Raw genomic sequence first — 23,982 nt, forward strand, 5'->3', positions numbered from 1 at the left:
CATGGTTGCAAGTGGCACATTATATTAACTCTTGTGCAACCTTCGGGACATTTTTGTCTTTCATTTTGGCTGTATTAATGCCAACAGCAAACATTTTGCCAAAGATGTGTATTTTTGGGGGAATTTTGATATTTCAACATCAGTTCCTATAATACATCTATAATACACTGTGTACACAAAATAGCTACACTCAGGACCTTCAGGACACAAATGTCCCCATTGAAACCCAATGCAATATTTGATCCCAGTGCCATTAAAGCATAAAGTAATGAATTCTATGATATTATGTTTTCATTCCAGAGCCCAAATTTACATTTGTAATATTTTCCACCAGATGGCGCCATTTTTCTCATGTTTAGCCTGTGGAGCAAATACAAGCTTTTCCCCTATTTTCTGTTTACTGTATTATAGATCACTGCAGGACAACTGAATAAATGATGCAGCTAAAATTGTGTGGGCGTGTTGGCATGGATGTCAGAGTGTGTTTTGTATGTGTGTATTGAGAAATGTGTGTGCACGTGTGTGTGTGTGTGTGTGTGTGTGTGTGTGTGTGTGTGTGTGTGTGTGTGTGTGTAAAAAACAACAACAGTGACATTATGTAAACAAACTGGCATTTAAAGGGTTAAAGTCCTGTAACTGAAAGTGGAAAATAATATTAACATATAAAATTATTATGGCAGTTTGTTTTTGGACATTTTTGAATGACCTCTGAGTAACTTTTTTTAAAAAGTTTTTTTAATTATTCATATAACTTTGAAGCAATGCCATAAACCTTCACAAAGTCACATACACTCAGATGAATTGTGCATGCTTGGCATTAACATATTTTTTTTTATATGAATTAATGTGTGAGAATGTTTTTTATTCCCCTTAATGACGTAGTTCCATCTACTATACCCATGTTCAGTTTAATGTCAAAGTGCGTCTAATATTTGGCGCTCCACACCGGCAATCATTACCATAAAAAAAAACAAAAAACAAAACAAAAAGAAAATCCACTTGATATGCTACTCCGGTTCAGTAGATGGCGGAAATGCACCATACGGTTGTGTACCAATAAAACTAAGAATAAGACGCCATAGAGCTTATGCTATAGAATATTCCCATTCTCGCTTCCAAACACGCAGTTAAATAATATTATGTCTACATGACATAAGGTTGTAAAGATGGACTTTGTTAAAGAGGAGAGTGAGTCCACTGCTGATCAAGAACCCTGCAGAATGAGAACTGTAGATACAGGTTCGTGTATGTTGTTGATTCTTTATGACTGCTGAAGAACATGAAGGTAAATCAGATGTCATAAGAGCTGTGATAGCAAATAATGAAGACTTATAATGCATTTAAATGGTCATAACATTGGATAGCAGCTGCCTGTGTTTTGATAGCATATCATTGCAGAATTAACTTCAAAGATACAATCCAGAAAAAGTTTATCAAGGGGAAACTTTGTTGGTTTGATGCATAGACTGTAAAAAAAGATGGACGACGCCCCTTCGCTCTTTTCCATCGGTGAGAACTGAAGCCGCCAGTGTCCCGATATGGCGCTGACATCTTGGGACTTGAGTCTGCGCAGTTGCGATTTCGTGACCAGACCTGCGCAGTAGTGAGCAGGAAGTAAAGCCGCGAAATCAAGGCCCCGCCCGCTCTCTCGCTGAATCAATTGCTAGGACACGCCCCTGCACTTTTGACTTGACTTATGATGGTGTGAAATAATTAATTATAGAAATTTAGATATTAAATTTAAAGCTCCAATCTCCTCAGTCCTCCGAAGATCCCAAAAAAAAGTCAGTTGGTGCTTCAGTGACTACTTCACTCAAAGAACCTGTCAATCACAGCTGTCAATCATGATGTCACAGCACCGTTTTTATAGCATCAAATAACTAAAAACAAACTTATTTTGAAAATAAACACTTGAAATTACATCAACGTGATAGAAACGACAGTAAATGACAGAAACTATCTTTGGATAAAAGATATGTGAAGTGTAATTTAATTGTTTAGTTGGTCTCACGTCCAGTTGAATAACATGGGGAGGCGGGGTTTATGACCTATACTAGGACCAGTCACCAGGGGGCGATCGAGACGTTTTGGCTTCACTTCTGAGGGCTTGTGCGGCACACTTGGTTTGACGAGGCTTTGTCTGGAACCTGTAATGCATGTGTGTTTGAGCAACATTATTCCATACTCGGGTCTTTGATCACGGCACGTGTATTAAGTATATATAGTATATATACATCCACCTTAGCCAAATACATTTAAACTCAGATTTTCACCATTACTGACTTTAATGGTAGAAAACATTCCCTGTCTTGGGTCAGTTTGGATCACTACTTTTTTATATATAAATTGCAATATATATATATTGCAATTTCGCCTTTTTATGTTACACTATTCAGTAAAGAAGGGCTTAGGAATACTAAAGAGGTGTGGGCAGGACTCCAAAAAATGGATGAGGTACAGGGGGTGGAGGTTTGAAGGACTGTGCTGGGTTTGGCAGGAGTTAGACTTAAGAATTTTGGCCTTTGTTTAGACATTTTTAAGACGAAATAATAAAACCCAAGCCAATTTTGTACAATAACAGTATGCTGGCTTGGTCCAAGTCACCATTATATATATATAACTGATCTCTGTTTAGTAAATGGAGGTTTATTTATTTCATTTGGTTCTGCATTTTGCACACTTGAATTTAATTTTGACCATTTGATATGTTCCTTTCAGACCTGTTGGAAGTCAATGAAGTGGAGGACAAACCCAATCATCTCCTAACTGTTGAAAAGTCTTTCGCTTTCTCTGAGACTGAAACGAATTTCTCACAAAAATGTGATAAACAAAAAAGACCTAGAAAGTGTTTCACATGCCCTGAGTGTGAAAAAATGTTCACACGTAAAGGAGACCTTAATAGGCATCTACGAATTCACACCGGAGAGAAGCCGTTCACGTGCCATCAGTGTGGAAAGAGTTTCACATTGGCTGACAGTCTCAAAAAGCACGAGCGCTCTCACTCCGGAGAAAGGTCATTTGACTGCGACCAGTGTGGAAAAACGTTTATTTTGCCTTCGCACTTAAAAAGACACCTTATAATTCATGCAAATCTGAAGCCTTACTTGTGTTCTTCATGTGGAAAAAGTTTTTCACAGCTGGACTGTTTGAAAAAGCACCAGAAAACACACAGCGGTGTGAGAGCTCACATGTGCTTCGAGTGCGGGAATACTTTTATAACAGCCGACACCTTGAAACGACACCAAAGAATTCATACTGGAGAAAAACCCTACATGTGCTCGCACTGTGGAAAGACTTTCACTCAATCCGGACACCTGAAACAACACGAGAGGGTGCATTCGGGAGAGAAACCATACTACTGCTCTTTTTGTGGGCGGAGCTTCAGTACATCGAGGAATCTACCGGCTCATATTAAAAAACATTTTCCAGATATGTCACAGTAAGCAAACTTCATCTACAAGACAAATGCATTTAAAGCGGTAGTTTGCACCAAAACAATGTAAATTCCATCATCATATACTTTCCCTCTTTTTGTTTGAATCCTGTATAACTGAAGCCCAGAGTATACTTCGGTTAGACACGTGCGTCTGATAGGACGTGTGACGCAAATTTCGTTGTCAGCAGAGTGCTCAAGCATTGAACGTGTGCGGCCCAATTTTTCCAACCGCGCATGCTCCAAACACACCTGGAATTATTTGCACTAGTTAGTGGTTCCACAAGGTGGCAACGCTCACAGTTGAGTGCTAAAAATGCTAAAAGAAGATGTAATTGCCACTTATCAACAGGAGACGAAGGTGGGAACAACAACAGTGCATGTGCACATCAAGAGCGCACGTATACCAGAATTTAAAGACATTTATGGTCTAAACTCCTGAAGACAATTAGGCCAGCATCTCATAGCAGTCGTAGCACACATGCACCGTGTATACGTGCACAGTCAAATTAAGTATACTTTGAAAGACTAGCGTTCAACTGTACAAAGGCGCTAAGTGTTTGCGTCAAAACCGAAGTATACTCTTGGATTTAGTCCTTGTCTACACTAATACGGTTTCATTTAAAATGCATTTATTTTGATACTTTTACGGCGCTCATCCACAGTAAAACAGTGTTAAAAGAGTGCTTCCAAATGCTCTCCATTAACGCATACTTTGCAAGCTGACGTTTGGAGTTTTCAAACAATAATGGAGTTGTAGAAAATGGATATGACCTTAAAATGGCATTTTCCTCCTTCAATAATGGAGCGTTTCGAAAACATGCTCCATAATCTTTAATAATCAACCATACTTTGGAATATGATGATGTTAGAAAGCTAAAGCGAAAAAAGATTAGTGTGCATGGGGGTCTGGTTAGCTCAGCGAGAATTGGCGCTAACTATCACACCTGGAGTCACGAGTTTGAATCCAGGGCGTGCTGAGTGACTCCAGACAGGTTGCCTAAGCAACCAAATTGGCCCAGTTGCTAGGGAGGGTAGAGTCACATGGGGTAACCTCCTCGTGGTCACTATAATGTGGTTCTCGCTCTCGGTGGGGCGTGTTGTGAGTTGTGCGTGGATGCCACGGAGAATAGCGTGAAGCCTCCACACGCGCTACGTCTCTGTGGCAACGCGCTCAACAAGTCACGTGATAAGATGCACAGATTGACGGTCTCGGATGCGGAGGCAACTGAGATTCGTCCTCCGCCACCCAGATTGAGTCACTATGTCACCACGAGGACTTGGAGCGCATTGGGAATTGGGCAGTAGTTTAAAAAATAAAGTAAATAATAATAAAAAGAAGCCTATTTTTGAGAATTACACATAAAAATTTCATACCAAATTTTGAGTTTAGTAATCTTTAACAAAAAAAAAAATATATATATATTTTTTAATTTATTTAATTTAGTTAAAAATACACAATTAATTTGAATGGAATTATTTTGTTATGAAATTGAAATGTGTCTTAAAAATAGGCTAAAATATGTTGTTATTGTTTGATTGAATTATATGCTATAAATACGCTAATGTCCATATCAAACAAGGAGGAAACAATCATATATGTTTTATTTCTTGTATGATGGCAGCAAAGTATTTTTTAGTCATTGATCAGGTGTCCAGGATGTTTATAGGGCCAAGGTGGCAATACTTTGGAAAACTTAGAGCAGGAAAACGCATTTCTAGTGTGGATGAGAGTTGTAATCACAAAATGTATGTTTTCAGATGAAAATGTAGTTTGCATTACTTTCTTCTGTAGAACACTAATAAATAAATGTACTATTAATTTTCAAAGCCCCTAAAATATGGAATCTACTTTTAAGACACGGTTTAAATCTTGTTTTTGCATTCGCCTTTGAGTCTGGAAAATGATTGTGAGGACATATGCTCTGAAATGCTTGTGTGTGTGTGTGTCTATTGTACTTCAATAGTGGAGTTTAACCTTGATATGTGTGCATGTACTGAAGGTATGTTGTAGTAATTATCAAATTTTTGTCATTTCTACTAAATGTTTTATTTAATTATGAAGCAATTTGGTCAGCTCTGTTGTTTTAAATGTGTTATATAAATAAAGTTGAGATCATTTAATCTATATATATATATGTATGTATATATTAAGGCTGAAACGATTAGTCGATGCACTCTAAACTTTCACAACTTCAGCTGATGTAGAATTAAAATGCAAAAATATCAAATAAGTAAATATAGAAGCACTCCCGTTGTGGAATAAGTGGAGCCGGAGCTCTTTAAAGGAAACACCCCAGCGTTACATTTTTAATGCAGTTATATTTTATGCATTATAGCTTTAAAGATGCAGATCATGTAAATAACTACAAACTCCGAGGCAGGCTTTCAGGGCATCAGGGCATCCATCCATCCGGGCATCCATCCATCCATCCATCCATCCATCCATCCATCCATCCGGGCATCCATCCATCCATCCATCCATCCAGGCATCCATCCATCCATCCATCCATCCATCCATCCATCCGGGCATCCATCCATCCAGGCATCCATCCATCCAGGCATCCATCCATCCATCCATCCGGCATCCATCCATCCATCCATCCGGGCATCCATCCATCCATCCATCCGGCATCCATCCATCCATCCATCCATCGATTGGCATATTCCCATCTATAAGTGAGGAATTAATCCAGGTTTAACATCTGAAGTCTCCATTATATAATACAGTAAATATGGAGTTTATTAAAGATCCAGAACAATGCAGAATTAAAAATGAAGATACTGAAGAACAAACAGGACATCATTTTCTGGAATTTTCAAAGCCTCTTAAAGGCACAGTTAACTTAGTGCATGTAAACTTCTGACCTGCTGGAATTGAGATATAGTGAATATAAAGTGAAACAATCTGTCTATAAACAATTGTTGGAAAAATGTCTTGTGTCATGCACAAAGTAGATGTCCTAAACGATGTGACAAAACTATAGTTTGCTAATATTAAATCTGTGGAGTGGTTACAAAATGAGTTTTAATGAATATGTAATCTTCTGACTTTAACTGTATATACACACACACACACACACACACACACTCAAAAAAAGGAGCCACAATCTGGCCATGTAGGCTAGTATAAAATAGTATTTTAACATACTATTATAAATGTAAACAAAATGCTTACTTCTTAGTTATTTTATATAAAGTTGAATATGATACTACAAAGCTAAAATAAAGTAGTAAATATGACAGGACTTGCTTGTTGATACAAAGTCAAAGCTGCTGCTAACGGAAAGTGTGCAAGCCCTCAACTGTTACTATGTTACCTCCCTGCACGCAAATGTTATGCTCCTGTTCTACCCGCTCTGTATGGGACTCGAACTGGCATCTCTGGCATGGGAGGCGGGTGCGCTAACAAGGAGGCTAAAGGCTACATCCACTAGCGTTAGTTGCTAGTGCACCACTTGAGGTCAGGAGAGTGAGGTTTATACACATTGCACAGCTATTTATCAGCTGGGCACCGCTACACTCACCCCCCTTAACCTCACTCCCATCCGGGTCACGGCACCATTGTAACCGGTCCTGGTCGCCCCGCTCCGAAAGGGACTCGTACTGGCATCTCCGGCGTGGGAGGCGGGTGCGCTAACAAAGATGCTAAAGGCTGCACCCTCTAGCGTTAGTCGCTAGTGCACAAAAATACTACAGACTTGTCCTGTCAATACCAAGTTACCACAGTTTTACCAATAGTCTACATTTACATTTATGCATTTGGCAGACGCTTTTATCCAAAGTGACTTACAGTGCACTTATTACAGGGACAATCCCCCCAGAGCAACCTGGAGTTAAGTGCCTTACTCAAGGACAGAATGGTGGTGGCTGTGAGGATCGAACCAGCGACCTTCTGATTACAAGTTTACCATCTATGTATTGCCATTTATGTGGTTTAGACCACTACACCACATATAAGATTGAATCATTTTTGACATGTTTAAATGTTTAATCGCAGTTGTTTTAGTAATTAAAAAAATAAATTAATTGATATAGCAAATACAGCATAGTATGGTTCTGTAAGTGTGGATCCCAGATAAACACAAAATGGATTTCGACAGAACAACTCAATTCTACCTACAGAGGCCGTAAAACAAGTTCCACAACAGTCCAGTAGAGGGCGACATGCACACATTCTGCGACCCGCTCCACAATAATAGAAGAAGACGCATAACATCGTTTACAGCTATTGTGAATGTTGAGGAATATTTCCATCTTCAAGAGAAGAAGTGTTTCTAAACAGGTTTATCTTCTGAAGTCTCCATTATATAATACAGTAAATATGGAGTTTATTAAAGAGGAGAGTGAGAACATGAGTGATCCTGAACAATGCAGAATTAAAAATGAAGAATCTGAAGAACAAACAGGTTAGTGTCTGTTTTTGATCAAAGAACATGAAGGTAATAGACATAAGGCACATAGGATATAGGAGCTGTGGAATAATGTAGTTTAATGATATAGGGAGAGAAATGCAACTGCAGTTGTTTAAAGATCAGATATAACAAAATGTATACAAATCAAAACAAGTTTGGAGTTCACATATTTTTTAGTTTCACTGTTGACATTTTAATGTTATTTCCAGGCCTGTTGAAACTAAATGAAGCGGAGGAGAAAAAACACAATTTCACAACTGGAGAAAAACCTTTCAGTTGCTCACAGACTGAAAAACATTCTTTCACCTGCCCTCAATGTGGAAAGAGTTTCAAACAAAAAGGGCTCTTACTAAACACATGAGAATCCACACCGGAGAACGGCCTTTCAAATGCACCGAGTGTGGAAAGAGCTTCAGATATCAGACAAACCTTTTGGATCACAGAAGAAGTCACACTGGAGAGAAGCCTTTTGATTGTCCTCAATGTGGCAAATGTTTCTCACGTAAAGAACATCTTCAGACTCACATACGATTCCACACAGGAGAGAGGCCTTTCCCATGTCCTCAGTGTGGAAATCATTTCATAAATAAAGGAGATCTTAGTAGACACATGAGAATCCACACTGAAGAGAAACCTTGTATATGCACTCAGTGTGGAAAGGGCTTTAAATGTAAAACAGGTCTTAAAAACCACATGAAAGTACACACAGGAAAGAAGCCTTATACTTGTCCGCAGTGTGGAAAGAGTTTCGTGTCTAAAGCAAACCATCGCGATCACGTAAGGATCCACACTGGAGAGAAGCCGTTCTCGTGCCATCAGTGTGGAAAGAGTTTAAGATACAAAAGAAGTCTCAGCGATCATCTGCGCCTCCATTCTGGAGAAAAATCTTTTAACTGTGATCAGTGCGGTAAAACGTTTGTCTTGGCAACAGCCCTAAGAAAACACCTGAATACTCATGAGAAGCCTTACTTGTGTCCTACTTGCGGAAAAAGACTTACAAGTCTGTTCAATTTAAAAGAGCACCAGAAAATACACACTGGTGTGAGAGATCATGTGTGCTCTGAGTGTGGAAAATCCTTCATATCAATTGACAGCTTGAAAAAGCACCAAATAATTCATACTGGAGAGAGACCTTACACGTGCCCACATTGTGGAAAGAACTTCAGTCGACCAGAAACGATGAAAAGACACGAGCGAGTGCATACTGGAGAGAAACCATACCACTGCACTTTATGTGGGAAAACATTCAAACAATCAAATAATCTACGGGTTCATATGAAAAAGCGTTGCCCAAAATCAGAAAGTGAGCAAAGCTCATCTTCGGGTCCCAGTTCTAGAAATTCAGATAAACCAAAACATGGACTTTCTCCCAACAGAGTGAGCTAAAATGACCTGTAGTGTTGATTGGATTCGAAATGTTTGCTGTGAAATACATTTTTGGTGGTGATGCTTTGTAGATCATGTAGAAGATTCCAAGTGTGGTCGTTCTGATGCTTCTTAGGAACGTTGTAGATGCTTTTATCATTTATTTAAAGTAGAAGCAGCATATTTCAAGCTGGTATCTTACAGTGAGGTGTAAGAGTAACTAGTATTAATCTGCATCATGATGTAACACAATATCTCTGAATATTGTTTTTAAATAATGCTGAAATGCTAAAGATGAAATGCATTTAATGTGTTCATGCTTAATATCTAGTAATTATTATTAAATGTACTGTATTGTACAATGTATTATCCTGTATCAAACTGGGACAAACACACTTGAAAACACTTCTGTAACTACTGTTAGTCTCAAAAATAACAAAATACGTTTACTTGCCTGACAGCATGATAATTCCAGCTCTCTCCATTTACACCTGGGCGAGTGTGTACAGCCCATCAGATGGCCATTGGATCGGTATCTGTCACTTTCAATGGTGCCATTCACACATTCTGTTAAACACTGATGTAGGATAGACTAACCGTTTGTTCACATCAAATTCAAACATGCATATCTAGAAATATTATACTTTGTACTAAGGCCTAACTTCAAACTCAGTGCCTCTTAGCTTGATAGCATGGGAAACTAGAACATGAACGTAGTTTGGTGCGAAAAGTGCAAATCAATCCCAGAACAACAGCAAAGGACCTTGTGAAGATGCTGGAGGAAACAGGTAGACGAGTATCTAGATCCACAGCAAAACCAGTCCTATATGGACATCACCTGAAAGGCTGCTCAGCAAGGAAGAAGCCACTGCTCCAAAACCACCATAAAAAAGCCAGACTACAGTTTGCAAGTGCACATGGGGACAAAGATCTGACTTTTGGAGAAATGTCCTCTGGTGCGATGAAACAAATATTGAACTGTTTGGCCATAATGACCATCGTTATGCTTGGAGGATAAAGGGTTTGAGGCTTGCAAGCCGAAGAACACCATCCCAACGGGGAAGCATGGGGGTGCAGCATCATGTTGTGGGGGTGCTTTGCTGCAGGAGGGACTGGTGCACTTCACAAAATAGATGACATCATGAGGAAGGAAAATTATGTGGATATATTGAAGCAACATCTCAAGACATCAGGCAGGAAGTTAAAGCTTGTCGCAAATGGGTCTTCCAAATGGACAATGACCCCAAGCATACCTCCAAAGTTGTGGCAAAATGGCTTAAGAACAATAAAGTCGAGATATTGGAGTGACTATCACAAATCCCTGACCTCAATCTGAGCATGTGCGAGCAAGGAGGTCTTCAAAACTGACTCAGTTACACCAGTTCTGTCTGGAGGAATGGACTAAAACTCCACCAACTTATTGTGAGATGCTTGTGGAAGGCTCCCAAAAACATTTGACCCAAGTTAAACAATTTAAACTCAATGCTACCAAATACTAACAAAGTGTATATAAACTTGTGACCCACTGGGAATGTGATGAAAGATATAAAAGCTGAAATAAATCATTCTCTCTACTATTATTCTGACATTTCACATTCTTAAAATAAAGTAGTGATCCGAACTGACCCAAGACAGGGAAAGTTTTCTACGATTAAATGTCAGGAATTGTGAAAAACTGAGTTTAAATGTATTTGGCTAATGTGTATGGAAACTTCTGACTTCAACTGTATATATATATATATATGTATGTATATACACTTCCGGTCAAAAGTTTTGAAACACTCATTCTTTATTATAATTTTTGTTCTTCTTCACATTTTATAATAATATTAAAGTCATAAAAACTATGGAATAACAAATGGAATTATGTTGTGACTAAACAAAATACAAAATAAATCAAAAGTGTGTTATATTATATATATTTTAGCATCCTCACAATAGTCTCCCTTTGCCTAGAATTTGCAGACATGAACTATTGACATTTTCTCCACCAACTTCTTGAGGAATCACCCTGGGATGCTTTTTAAACAGCATTGAAATAAGTGCCCAATCTATGTTGGGCACTTATTGGCTGCTTTTCTTTATTATTGTTCCTCAATGGTCCTCAAAAGTCATCAATTTCAAAAAAAAAATTTTTATTGCATTTTTGTTTTACATTTTTATATTAATAGGGTGGCACAATTCTATTTTTGTCTAGAAAACTAATTTAAAACTTTGAATCATCTGGCACCAACAATCATGGCACGGTCCAGATCACTGAGATCAAATTTTTTTTCTCCATTCTGATGGTCAATGTGAACATTAACTGAAGCTATCTTCTTAACCCGTATCTGCATGAATTTATGCACTGCAGCAACACAATTGGCTGATTAGATAATCACATGGATGATTGTTGGTGCCAGATGGGCTGGTTTGAGTATTTCTGGGATTTTCACACACAACAGTCTCTCGAATTTACTCAGAATGGCGGCAAAAACATGGCGGATGGAAACGTCTTGTTGATGATAGAGGTCAACAGAGAATGGCCAGACTGGTTCAAACTGACAAAGTCTTCGGTAACTCAGATAACCACTCTGTACAATAGTGGCGAGAAGAAAATAATCTCTCTGAGATGCGGGTTGGCACTGTTTTGGTGGCACGAGGGGCACCTACACAAAATTAGGCAGGTGGTTTTAATGTTGTGGCTGATCGGTGTATATGAAGCTACAACAAGTTAATAAACATGACAGGGTTTGCTTGTCGATACACCATCAAAGCTGCTGCTAACTGAAAGTGTACAAGCCCTCTACTGTTGCTATAGTTACCACACTGCCTGGCCAAAACAATGTCACTGTTTGGATTTAAATAAGCAGATCCTTAAGAGCATTGGATCATTATTGCAGTGTGTAACAAGGTTAAAATGGGAAAGGAGGCAGGAAAAAGCTTGCTGGCAGGCGGGTGTACATCATGCCATCAGGCCTGAGGCGAAGGAGGGAGGAGTGTGAAGAGGTGGAGGGCGGGCTAATCCTCCGAGGAGAGGGTGAATCACCAGCGGGATGCTGCCGTTCGAGAGAGAGAGAGAGAGAGAGAGCCACACGCAGCTGCTGTTTGTCTTGTGTCTTTTTGGTTCATTAAATATTATTTTGACTGTTTGTCCGGTTCCCGCCAACTCCTTTCCCATTTTAACCTTGTTACATTGGTGTCGAATCCTGGGATGGAGGAGGAATGCGCTGACATGAAGTCCTCACCATTGCCATCCATTTTTTGTCTCTTCAAAATGTCTTTTTTTCTCTCTCTTCAAATAAATGCATGCGGTACCAACCTTGGCCACCAGGTGCCACTATATACTCTACATGTGATCTTATTGTTAACATTACCAGATGTACCTGTAACACTTCTAAAGGCATAATAATAATTTCCCCATGTTTCCCGTTTTCCTCAATACATTCATTTGCTTCCACCATGTAACACTGAGCAAACTGCATATGAGTGTTTAGAAAGACCAACAATTAAAAAATAAATAAAAAAAAACCCAGTTGTTACACGACAACGAATGCCATATCAAACATATGTAACCTGATTTTGTCTTGATTAAGGTTTGCAAACCCTTAAATAAATAATAAATGTATTAATTAACTATATAGCAACAGAGAAACATTTTTGGAAGAGAGAGAAAAAAATATTTTTTAGAAGAGAGAAAAAAAAACAATTTTTGAGAGAGAAAATAAATTTGAAGGGAGAGAAAAAAACATTTAGGAAGAGAGAAAACTATTATTTACTTATTTTTTTTTACTTTTACGGTAATTTTATTATTACCGTTATCATTATTATTATTTTTCCACCTTGCGGTTCAGAGCTTCCGTAATTCCTAAATGGCATATATGATCGCACTATCTTTAACAACGAACAAGTGTTGGTTCCACAACAGTCCAGTAGAGGGCGACATGCACACATTCTGCGACCCACTCCACAATAATAGAAGAAGACGCATAACATCGTTTACAGCTATTGTGAATGTTGAGGAATATTTCCATCTTCAAGAGAAGAAGTGTTTCTAAACAGGTTTATCTTCTGAAGTCTCCATTATATAATACAGTAAATATGGAGTTTATTAAAGAGGAGAGTGAGAACATGAGTGATCCTGAACAATGCAGAATTAAAAATGAAGAATCTGAAGAACAAACAGGTTAGTGTCTGTTTTTGATCATTTATTAATGACTGATGAAGAACATGAAGGTAATAGACATAAGGCACATAGGATATAGGAGCTGTGGAATAATGTAGTTTAATGATATAGAGACAGATATGTATGTAATGTGACTTTTAAAATGTGTAAAGTCAGATTAACAGCTGCTGGCTGATATAATGACACAATTAACTTTTAGTACATCAAATGCAACAAACAAATAAAAAAGTAAAAAGTCAGGGTAATCTTCCGTTCATTCCACAACTGGTTTTAAATAAAAGTAAAGGGATAACCAAAAAAATTTATTTATATTATTTTTTCTGAAAAAAAGAAAGAAAATAATTTATATATTTTTTTTATTAATTAATTAATAATAATAATAATAATATAAAAATAGTAGAATTCAGAGCCTTTTCTATTTTCCATCTCATATTCTAAAATTTAGGGGGGAAAAAACAAAAGAAAAAACTTTTTAAAATGAACATTAACAACATTTTGCGGCCAAGGACCCAAATACAGCTGTGGAAAAAATTAAGAGACCACTGCAGAATTATCAGTTTCTCTGGATTTACTATTTATAGGTACGTGGGGGATTTTCTCCTCGTCTCCCCAATTCCGAATGTGCTCTAAGCCCTCGTGGTGGCGTAGTGACTCGCTCAATCCTGGTGTCGGAGGATGAATCTCAGTTGCCTCTGCGTCTGAGACCGTCAATCCGCGCATCTTATCACGTGACTTGTTGAGTGTGTTACCCTGGAGACATAACGCCTGTGGAGACTTCATGCTATTCCTCGCAGCATTCATGCACAACTCACCACACGCCCCACCAAGAGCGAGAAACACATTAAAGTGACCACAAGGAGGTTACCCCTTGTGACTCTCCCCTCCCTAGCAACCGGGCCACTCAGCACGCCCTGGATTCAAACTCAAGACTCCGGGTTTGGTAGTCAGTGTCTTTACTTACTGAGCTACCCAGGCCCTATTGGTATGTGTCTGAGTAAAATGAACATTTTTGGATCGGTGATGATCTGGAGGTGCTTCAGCCAGGCTGGAATCAGGCAGATTCTTCTTTGTGAAGGACGCAAACCCCTTATCTAAACTTAACCAATCAGTAGAGTGTGTAAACATGATAGGAAGCTGTTGTGTGTGACAGAAGCAAGTCATTGTCATGTATTAGATGGAAACGATGTCCAGCGACGTCATTGGCTGTAGTGAAAGTCGTAGGGATTCAAACGATAACATACGATTTAGCCAAATTTGGAAAAGTCCTATGAATCCTGACGATTTCACCGTGAGTATGTGTTGACCTATTTAGTCTCTCAATTGCTTCTGTCTCTTCAATTAATCCAGGACTGACTCGATGTTCAGTGGGGGTTCTGTGGGGCCATACCATCTGTTGCAGGGCTCCCTGATCCAGACAAAGAAACAAAACTTTAGGCTATAGACCTTATTCACAGTAGCACCATCACAGCTGTGAGGAATAGACTCACTTCTTCAATGGTATGAATGGTATAAAGCTCCTAGATCCCATCTGAATTTCCACAAATCATATTGCCTGGATTTTTTGTCTACAGCCCATTGAAGAGACTGTACGTCTATCCCTCACAGCCTCGTTGTCACTCTCATCAAAAATCAAAGATTGTGCTGCTGTGAATAAGGTCTATAGAGTAGTGGTCGACTGATATTTCGCAATGGCTGATCAATTTTCCCATTTGGCCGATTGGTTTCTTAAAGCAACGAGGGCATTGAGAATTGCCTGCTATCATGTAAAGGAGCGTCTGATACATGATGTATAACGGTGGGCTGTCCAGTGTTCAATTCAACCTTTTGGTTCACTTGCCCTTGGGGGGGCCATAGGGATCATTGGTTTTCAGCTTCACCACACATAAACTCTGTTGGCTTTTCAGCTCAACTCACTACACACAAACAGCATCACGCATTTCCCTCCCATCTGCCACTCTCTCCTCTCCTTAAGTACTCCCGCCGCCCCTCGCTGGAACGTGAGACTGGTGTGGCACACAGGTGAAAGTCATTCGCCACTTATCTTCCCGGCCTCACTCTGCCCAGATGCTGCTCGGCTCTGCCCTGCTCACCACAATCCCCCATCACCGAACTCAGGTTGGGATTTCTCCGGCCTGTGACCTACTCCCCCTGCCCTATTTCTAGGGGAGCATCGACAGGTCACACCGGTCTCCAGATCTAGCCTGTGCATGCCTGGGAGGGGGAACAGGGTGAAAGAGGGGAGAAAGTGAAGAGGGGGCAGGAATAACAAAAGGGAGAGAGAAAGCAGAGAGGAGAGAGAGAAGAGCTTGCCGGCCCCAGATACACCATCGAGTGGTCCTCGGCCTGCTGTCCTGCTTCCGTCCACGATGCCGGGTGACGGTACTGGACCCCTTAGTCATTCCTTCTGGTTGACGCAGGGCTCCAGTGCCACCGGATCGAACACTCCCTCTGCGTCATGACCCCCGGTCAGCGGCGAAGACTCCTTGGACGGCGCATCCTTCCTCCATCCTGGGTTTCAGCACCAGTGTAACAGTTCATGGAAAGGTGGATGCTGGGGCTGGCTTGACAAAACACGTAAACATTTATTATTGCACTATTCAGTCACACACAGTAAAGCCGTTATTCAGCAGGACACAAAAGGTTTGCTTTTCAGCTTCACCACACATAAACTCTGTTGGCTTTTAAGCTCAACACACTACACACAAACAGCTTCATGCCTCTCCCTCTCCCATCTGCCGCTCTCTCCTCTCCTTAAGTACTCCTGCCACCCCTCGCTAGAATGCAAGACTGGAACACTTCTCTTCCCGGCCTCGCTCTGCTCAGATGCCACTCGGCTCCACCTTGCTCACCGTAATAGTTTATACCATAAAGGTAATTTTAATATGGTAACTTTAAAAGGTAACTTTCCATAGCTATCGCCTGGACAGTTATTGCTACTGTAAAACCACAATTGGTTCAAATGGGATCTCCTTCAAATAATGCAAAAACTTTGACCTAAGGGATGGGGTGAAGGGGTCTACAGTCATTTTGGGAGCAAGACACAAGACGGAACAAGACTTGTTTTGCGCAGAACCCATCACAAGTGAATGAAGTGAGAACAGTCCGACTTGACAGCACTATTTCACTCCTCCCCTGACTGACCTACTTTGTCGAACTTTCAAGGCGAGGCAGATCCAGCATCTTTGAACCTGAGAGGACCGGTAGGAAATAAAGTATGCTAATAGTGTCCATCTTCATTACGTGAAATTGTGGGGGCCATTCAGGAAATACTACAGATGTACTACAGATAACTGGCAAATCAAAGTTACAAAAAACTATATATATTTAGGTAGTTTTTCTAAAACCAATATTCCATTTGGAATAAATTCCGAATTTATTCAGCAATGCCAATAACTGCTAAATAATAAGATATGGATCAAATGGAAGATACACAGATATGGAGATTGTTTTCACATTTGTTGTTTGTGAATTTAATTCTGACCATTTTAATGTTATTTCCAGGCCTGTTGGAACTAAATGAAGCGGAGGAGAAAAAACATCCTTTCACAACTGGAGAAAAACTTTCAGTTGCTCACAGACTGAAAAACATTCTTTCACCTGCCCTCAATGTGGAAAGAGTTTCAAAGAAAAAGGAGCTCTTACTAAACACATGAGAATCCACACCGGAGAACGGCCTTTCAAATGCACCGAGTGTGGAAAGAGCTTCACATATCAGACAAACTTCAAAAATCACGTAAGAATCCACACTGGAGAGAAGCCTTTTTCATGTCCCCAGTGTGGCAAATGTTTCTCACGTAAAGAACATCTTCAGATCCACATACGATTCCACATTGGAGAGAAGCCTTTCCCATGTCCTCAGTGTGGAAATAGTTTCATAAATAAAGGAGATCTTAATAGACACATGAGAATCCACACTGAAGAGAAACCTTTTACATGCACTCAGTGTGGAAAGGGCTTTAAATGTAAAACAGGCCTTAAAAACCACACGAGAATTCACACAGAAAAGAAGCCTTTTACTTGTCCGCAGTGTGAAAAGAGTTTCATGTCTAAAGCAAACCTTCAGGATCACATACGAATCCACACTGGAGAGATGCCGTTCTCATGCCATCAGTGTGGAAAGAGCTTCAGATACAAAAACTGTCTCAGCGATCATCTGCGCCTCCATTCTGGAGAAAGATCTTTTAACTGTGATCAGTGCGGTAAAACTTTTGTCTTGGCAACAGGCCTAAAACAACACCTGAAAACTCATGCAAATGAGAAGCCTTACTTGTGTTCCATTTGTGGAAAAAGTCTTACAAGTCTGTATTGCTTAAAAGAGCACCAGAAAATACACACCGGTGTGAGAGATCATGGATGCTCTGAGTGTGGAAAATCCTTCATTACAATTAGTGGCTTGAAAAAGCACCAAATAATTCATACTGGAGAGAGACCTTACACGTGCCCACATTGTGGGAAGAACTTCAGTCGATCAGGAACCCTGAAAACACACGAGCGAGTGCATACTGGAGAGAAACCATACCACTGCACTTTATGTGGGAAAACTTTCAACCAATCATGTAATCTACAGACTCATATGAAAAAGCGTTGCCCAAAATCACAACGTGAGCAAAGTTCCTCTTCAGGTCCAACAAGTAACGTTTTTGAAATTCAGATAAACCAAAACATGGACTTTCTCCCAACAGAGTGAGCTAAAATGACCTGTAGTGTTGATTGCATTCGAAAAATGTTTGCTGTGAAATTATACATTTTTGGTGGTGATGCTTTGTAGATCATATAGAAGATTGTCTTACAGTGGGGTGTAAGAGTAACTAGTATTAATCTGCATCATGATGTAACACAATATCTCTGAATATTGTTTTTAAATAATGCTGAAATGCTAAAGATGAAATGTATTTAATGTGTTCATGCTTAATATCTAGTAATTATTATTAAATGTACTGTATTGTACAATGTATTATCCTGTATCAAACTGGGACAAACACACTTGAAAACACTTCTGTAACTACTGTTAGTCTCAAAAATAACAAAATACGTTTACTTGCCTGACAGCATGATAATTCCAGCTCTCTCCATTTACACCTGGGCGAGTGTGTACAGCCCATCAGATGGCCGTTGGATCAGTATCTGTCACTTTCATTCCTTTATTATCTGTTGAGGTTTGCCAGCGACCGCAGGAGCTTAAATCTGACCATGTATTTTATAACATACTGTTAAGAATGTATCTTAAACAAAACACTTAACTTTTTATTTATTTTTTTAGTAAAGTTTTTTTGTGATATGGCCTACCATCAGAAGCTATAACAAAGAAATATGAGCGAACTTGCTTGTCGATACACCGTCCAAAATGGCTCCTAACGGAAAGTGTAGGAGCCGTCAACAGTTGCTATAATTACCTCAATGGGCGTTAAAATACTACAGTCGTGGCTAAAGGCCTTTTCACACCAAAGGAGACACGACTATTGGAGGCGAATCGCAGACGAATGGCCCTTTCACATTGAAAGCGACACAAATGACCGCCGTTAGCACATTCACGTCTTTGCAGTAGGTGGTGCTAATCGACAGGCAATTTTACCCCATTACGGTAGGCTCAACGCAGCAATATACTAGTTATATTAGCGATATAAGAGAACCCATATGAGAATAAAATGTTTCAGTTTTTACAAATTGACACAATTGATACAAATTAACAACACAGTGTCACAGCTGGTTCAGAAGTTCTTCCTCTAGTTCCTTCAGCGTTTAATGTCGATGGTCAAAACAGCTTTCTGTACTTTAGCACCATCTGTCGCGCTGGTTTTGGTAACTGCCGCAGATTGGTTTGGGGCGTTTCTTCGCCGGGTGAAGGGAAAAAAGTTGACACTCACTGTCGCTTTGTTGGTGCGCGAATGTTCGTTCCAGGTGTGAAGGGCTCTTAACACTGGCGCGTATTGAACGAAGATGAGCGAGCGTTTTCAGTTCATTCCTATGGAAGTCTAGCATCATTATGTATATTTCTGACTTCAAACGATGATTACATGCATTCATAGTGGCAATACTGAGGCTGGGTAAGTAAGCGTGTAATAAAGCACACTTTGTACATTGTGAGCATTTGAAAATAAAGCTGCCGTCTTTCCAACTGTAATCGCATATATATAAAATTATATTATTGCTTGTGTACTGAAAACAATGTTAGACAATACACACTGGCTTTGCACCCAAACACGCCCCAAAGCGGCAGCTCTTTGGCATGATGAGCGATGCTCAGCAGAGTTTTTCTGGGCCAGTGGAAACATACGGTTATAAATCCACATGCGTTCATGTTATGTCGAAATTACGAGATTCCGACTTGTAAAAGCGTTCACATCTTCGTAGAGCTTGTACAAGTTGTAAACTCTGAATTCTATGAAAGCGCCGACCAGGGTGGAGCCAATGTGGACACCCCATTCACAATTGGCGTCATTTTTTGTTCATTCGTATGTCTTGGGCAAAATTTCGTTTTTTAGAGGTGGAACCGTCTGTTTACAACCACGTCACACAGGAGACTTAACATGTGCGCACACCAAAGTCGCCAAACCTCTCCGTCCCGGGTGTCACTGTATCCATTTTCTACACCAACAACTGCCCGAAAATATCATGGCCCCTTACCACATTCTCCACTGTTATAACATTGAGTTAATATGCATTATTAATAAAAATGGTATATCCTTTATTATATGCTAAAATGAGAAATTTTCTGACCCATGACTTAAAAATATATAAACCATCCAACATGTATACATAAATAAGATAAAGACAAATAATCGAATACATTTAAATAAATATTTTTTTAACATACAAATTATGTTTTTTTTTTTTCCTTCACCTGTAGTTGTCTTCAAACATTTATATATATATAAAAAAAATCCACAGTTTTACCACCATTTGTGGACTTTTCAGACGGTCCTTTACACACCGTAGGCAAATTTTCCAACGTATAACAATGGGTTGGGGTTGTACCCTCTATCTACGCCCCCTGTGTTTGTGTCATACCTGCTAAAACGTATTTAAATATGAAGCGTCCCGTGTCGAATCAATACGGGACGTGATTTGTCGCGTAAGCTGGTCAGATGGCGTCACTGCGAAATTGTTCCAGATCGTTACATTTATATAAATTGGAATATTTGGATAAGGGACCGTCTGAAAAGTCCACATATTTTGCTAAAACTGTGGATTTTTGTCATTGAAAAACAGATGGTTCAATATAAATGTCCAATAAGATGTAAAAAAATAAAAAAAATAACACAAATCCAACTATGAATTAATAAAATCACTGAGTCACAAAGACAAAAGTACAAGTGAAGGAAAATAAATAAAATTTAAAGTAAATAAAATAAAAAAATATAAAAATACATATAAACCAACCCAGATGTATACATAAAAGAGATAAAGAAGATGAAATGAATGGATATAGCAACGGTATATTAAGTTTCTTTAAGTGTGGGTCCCAGGTAAACAAACAATGTTGTAATTTTTGGGCTAAACGAGCTCTTTAAATCTCTACTCCTCTCTTTAATAATGTAAACTGGACTCAAGTTTTGTCGTTGCCCCAAAAATTCCTCCTTACAAATAAAGGCTAAGGAAATCTCATACAAAATAATTCATAGAGTCTATCCTACCAAGCTATTTTTTACAAAAATGTAAAAGTGATATTGAAATAAAATACTCTTTTAGCGAAAGTTCTACCGAAATCATTTTTCATATGTTTTGGTCCTGCCATGATACGCAGTGTTTCTGGAAAGATGTTGAGAGATTAATTGCTGATAATATTTAAAAAATGTTCTCTTATCCCATAAGTATGTGATATTAGGTTATTGTATTAAGGACCATTGCTCAAAGGATGCTGGTTTCATTATAAATGTTATTTTATTTTTATGTAAATTTAATATCCATAAATGTAAATTCACAAACGGTAAACCCAGTTTTACAGTGCTTAAGAAGGAGATTAAAATGTGCATAGATGTAATGTAAAAATCTAAAAATTGCAAAGCAATTAAAACAACTGAAATATGTTCTTCATGAAAAGCGTTATTAAAAAAAAAAAAAAAAAAAGTTCCACAACAGTCCAGTAGAGGGCGACATGCACACATTCTGCGACCCGCTCCACAATAATAGAAGAAGACGCATAACATCGTTTACAGCTATTGTGAATGTTGAGGAATATTTCCATCTTCAAGAGAAGAAGTGTTTCTAAACAGGTTTAACTTCTGAAGTCTCCATTATATAATACAGTAAATATGGAGTTTATTAAAGAGGAGAGTGAGAACATGAGTGATCCTGAACAATGCAGAATTAAAAATGAAGATACTGAAGAACAAACAGGTTAGTGTCTGTTTTTGATCATTTATTAATGACTGATGAAGAACATGAAGGTAATAGACATAAGGCACATAGGATATAGGAGCTGTGGAATAATGTAGTTTAATGATACTGTATAGTGACAATCTTAAGTAATCTGAATTAAATATTAATAGTAGTTCATTTAGAATTTATAGCATATCGTAAGGAAAGAATTCCCTTTTAGTACATCAAATATAACAAATAAAAAAGTAAAACTTGGGGTTCACGAGTTAATTGTTGACATTTTTGTTTTATTTGTAGGCCTATTGGAAATAAATGAAATGGAGGAGAATAAACATCAGTATCAGAAACCACGTCAAAGGACAAATGTAGAAAAATCTTTTAGGTGCCCACAGACTGAAAAACATTCAGTCACATGCCCTCAGTGTGGAGATACTTTCATACGAAATGTAGATCTTAAAAAACATCAAAGAGCCCACACAGGAAAGACTCTTCACACGTGCACCGAGTGTGGAAAGAGCTTCAGATATCAGAAAAACTTTGAGAATCATGTTAGAAGTCACACCGAAAAGAAGCCTTTTTCATGTCCTCAGTGTGGAAAAAGTTTCTCCTGTAAAGAACATCTTCAGACTCACATACGATTCCACACAGGGGAGAAGCCTTTCACCTGCCCTCATTGTAGAAAAAGTTTCAAACAAAAAGAAAATCTTACTAGACACATAAGAATTCACACTGGAGAGAAGCCTTTTACATGCACTCATTGTGGAAAGAGCTTCCCCCGTAATGAACATCTTCAGACTCACATAAGAGTACACACCGGAGAGAGGCCTTTCCCTTGTCCTCAGTGTGAAAAAGGTTTCAGAAATAAAGTAGATCTTAATAGACACAGGAGGATCCATGCTGAAGAAAAGCCGTTCAAATGCCTCCAGTGTGGAAGGAGCTTCACATGTAAAGCAAACCTTCAGGATCACGTGAGGATCCACACTGGAGAGATGCCGTTCTCGTGCCATCAGTGCGGAAAGAGCTTCAGATACAAAAGAAGTCTCAGCGATCATCTGCGCCTCCATTCTGGAGAAAGATCTTTTAACTGTGATCAGTGCGGTAAAACTTTTGTCTTGTCATCAGGCCTAAGAAAACACATGGAAACTCACAAGAAGCCTCACTTGTGTCCTACTTGTGGGAAAAGTCTTACAAGTCGGTACCGGTTAAAAGAGCACCAGAAAATACACACCGGTGTGAGAGATCATGTGTGTTCTGTGTGTGGAAAATCCTTCATGAGAAGTGGCAACTTGAAACAGCACCAAATAATTCATTCTGGAGAAAACCTTACACGTGCCCACATTGTGGGAAGAACTTCATTCGATTAGGAACAATGAAAAGACACGAGCGAGTGCATACTGGAGAGAAACCATCTAAATCTACAGGTTCATTTGAAAAAGCGTTGACAAAAATCACAAGTTCATGTTTCGGTCCAACATATTAAGGTTTAGACATTTAAATAACCCCCCCCCCCAAAAAAAAATTAGGGGCTGGTTTACCCCTGTCTGTTTGGCCTCAGTAATATCATTGTATTAAAGGAGAACAGTTGTTCACAAAAAATAAAGATTCTGTCACCATTTACTCACCCTCTTGTTATTACGTATTGGTTTCATGCTGTTTACAAAGTTTACCAATGATGTGATTTGAGAGTGAAAGCATAAATTGCGGTCTGTTCGTCATTCAAAGTAATTGTACACTCAAAAATGTATGTATGTTTTTTTTTAAGATTAAGCATTTCAGTTTCATAGCAAAATTTTTAGAAAATTACAGAAGTCAATTTGATGGAATTTTGTTATGAAATGTAAATATGTAAAATCCGCTAATCACACGCTCTACTACGGAGCCCTGAAATAGTTTTGCGAGGAAGGCAAAACGTATTGGGAGGGCACGCAATACAATTACAAGGGAACGCAAAACAATTGCGAGGGAACGTTAAACTATTCCGAGGGCACGCAAACTATTGCGAGGGAATGCAAAACTATTGCGAGGCAAAGCAAAACTATTGCGATGGCACGCAAAACTATTGCGAGGGAATGCAAAACTTATTGCAAGGGAATGCAAAACTATTGCGATTGCACGCAAAACTATTGCGAGGGAACGCAAAACTATTGCGAGGGAATGCAAAACATATTGCAAGGGAATGCAAAACTATTGCGAAGGAATGCAAAACTATTGCGAGGGAATGCAAAACTATTGCGAGGGAATGCAAAACTATTGCGAAGGAATGCAAAACTATTGCGAAGGAATGC

General features: G+C 39.0%; 3 protein-coding genes across 3 annotated transcripts; all 3 read left to right on the forward strand.

Moving 5' to 3' along the window:
- The first annotated feature begins 1,085 nt into the window (after positions 1-1,085).
- Positions 1,086-8,209, forward strand: LOC127628599 (gastrula zinc finger protein XlCGF7.1-like). Its single transcript, XM_052105369.1, has 4 exons — positions 1,086-1,239; positions 2,719-3,439; positions 5,773-5,834; positions 8,058-8,209. Exons 1-4 carry the CDS (start codon positions 1,167-1,169, stop codon positions 8,207-8,209), a joined length of 1,008 nt encoding a protein of 335 aa, XP_051961329.1. The 5' UTR covers positions 1,086-1,166.
- On the forward strand, positions 7,644-23,298 carry LOC127628601 (zinc finger protein 850-like). The gene is made up of 3 exons (XM_052105371.1): positions 7,644-7,842; positions 16,880-18,061; positions 21,918-23,298. The coding sequence occupies exons 2-3, from the start codon at positions 17,028-17,030 to the stop codon at positions 23,059-23,061; spliced, it is 2,178 nt and encodes a 725-aa protein (XP_051961331.1). The 5' UTR covers positions 7,644-7,842; positions 16,880-17,027; the 3' UTR covers positions 23,062-23,298.
- On the forward strand, positions 8,206-9,234 carry LOC127628600 (gastrula zinc finger protein XlCGF8.2DB-like). The gene is made up of 2 exons (XM_052105370.1): positions 8,206-8,625; positions 8,668-9,234. The coding sequence occupies exons 1-2, from the start codon at positions 8,206-8,208 to the stop codon at positions 9,232-9,234; spliced, it is 987 nt and encodes a 328-aa protein (XP_051961330.1).
- Positions 23,299-23,982: the final 684 nt, after the last annotated feature.

This window comes from Xyrauchen texanus, chromosome 35, assembly GCF_025860055.1.
Source record: "Xyrauchen texanus isolate HMW12.3.18 chromosome 35, RBS_HiC_50CHRs, whole genome shotgun sequence".
Classification (NCBI taxonomy): Eukaryota; Metazoa; Chordata; class Actinopteri; order Cypriniformes; family Catostomidae; genus Xyrauchen; species Xyrauchen texanus.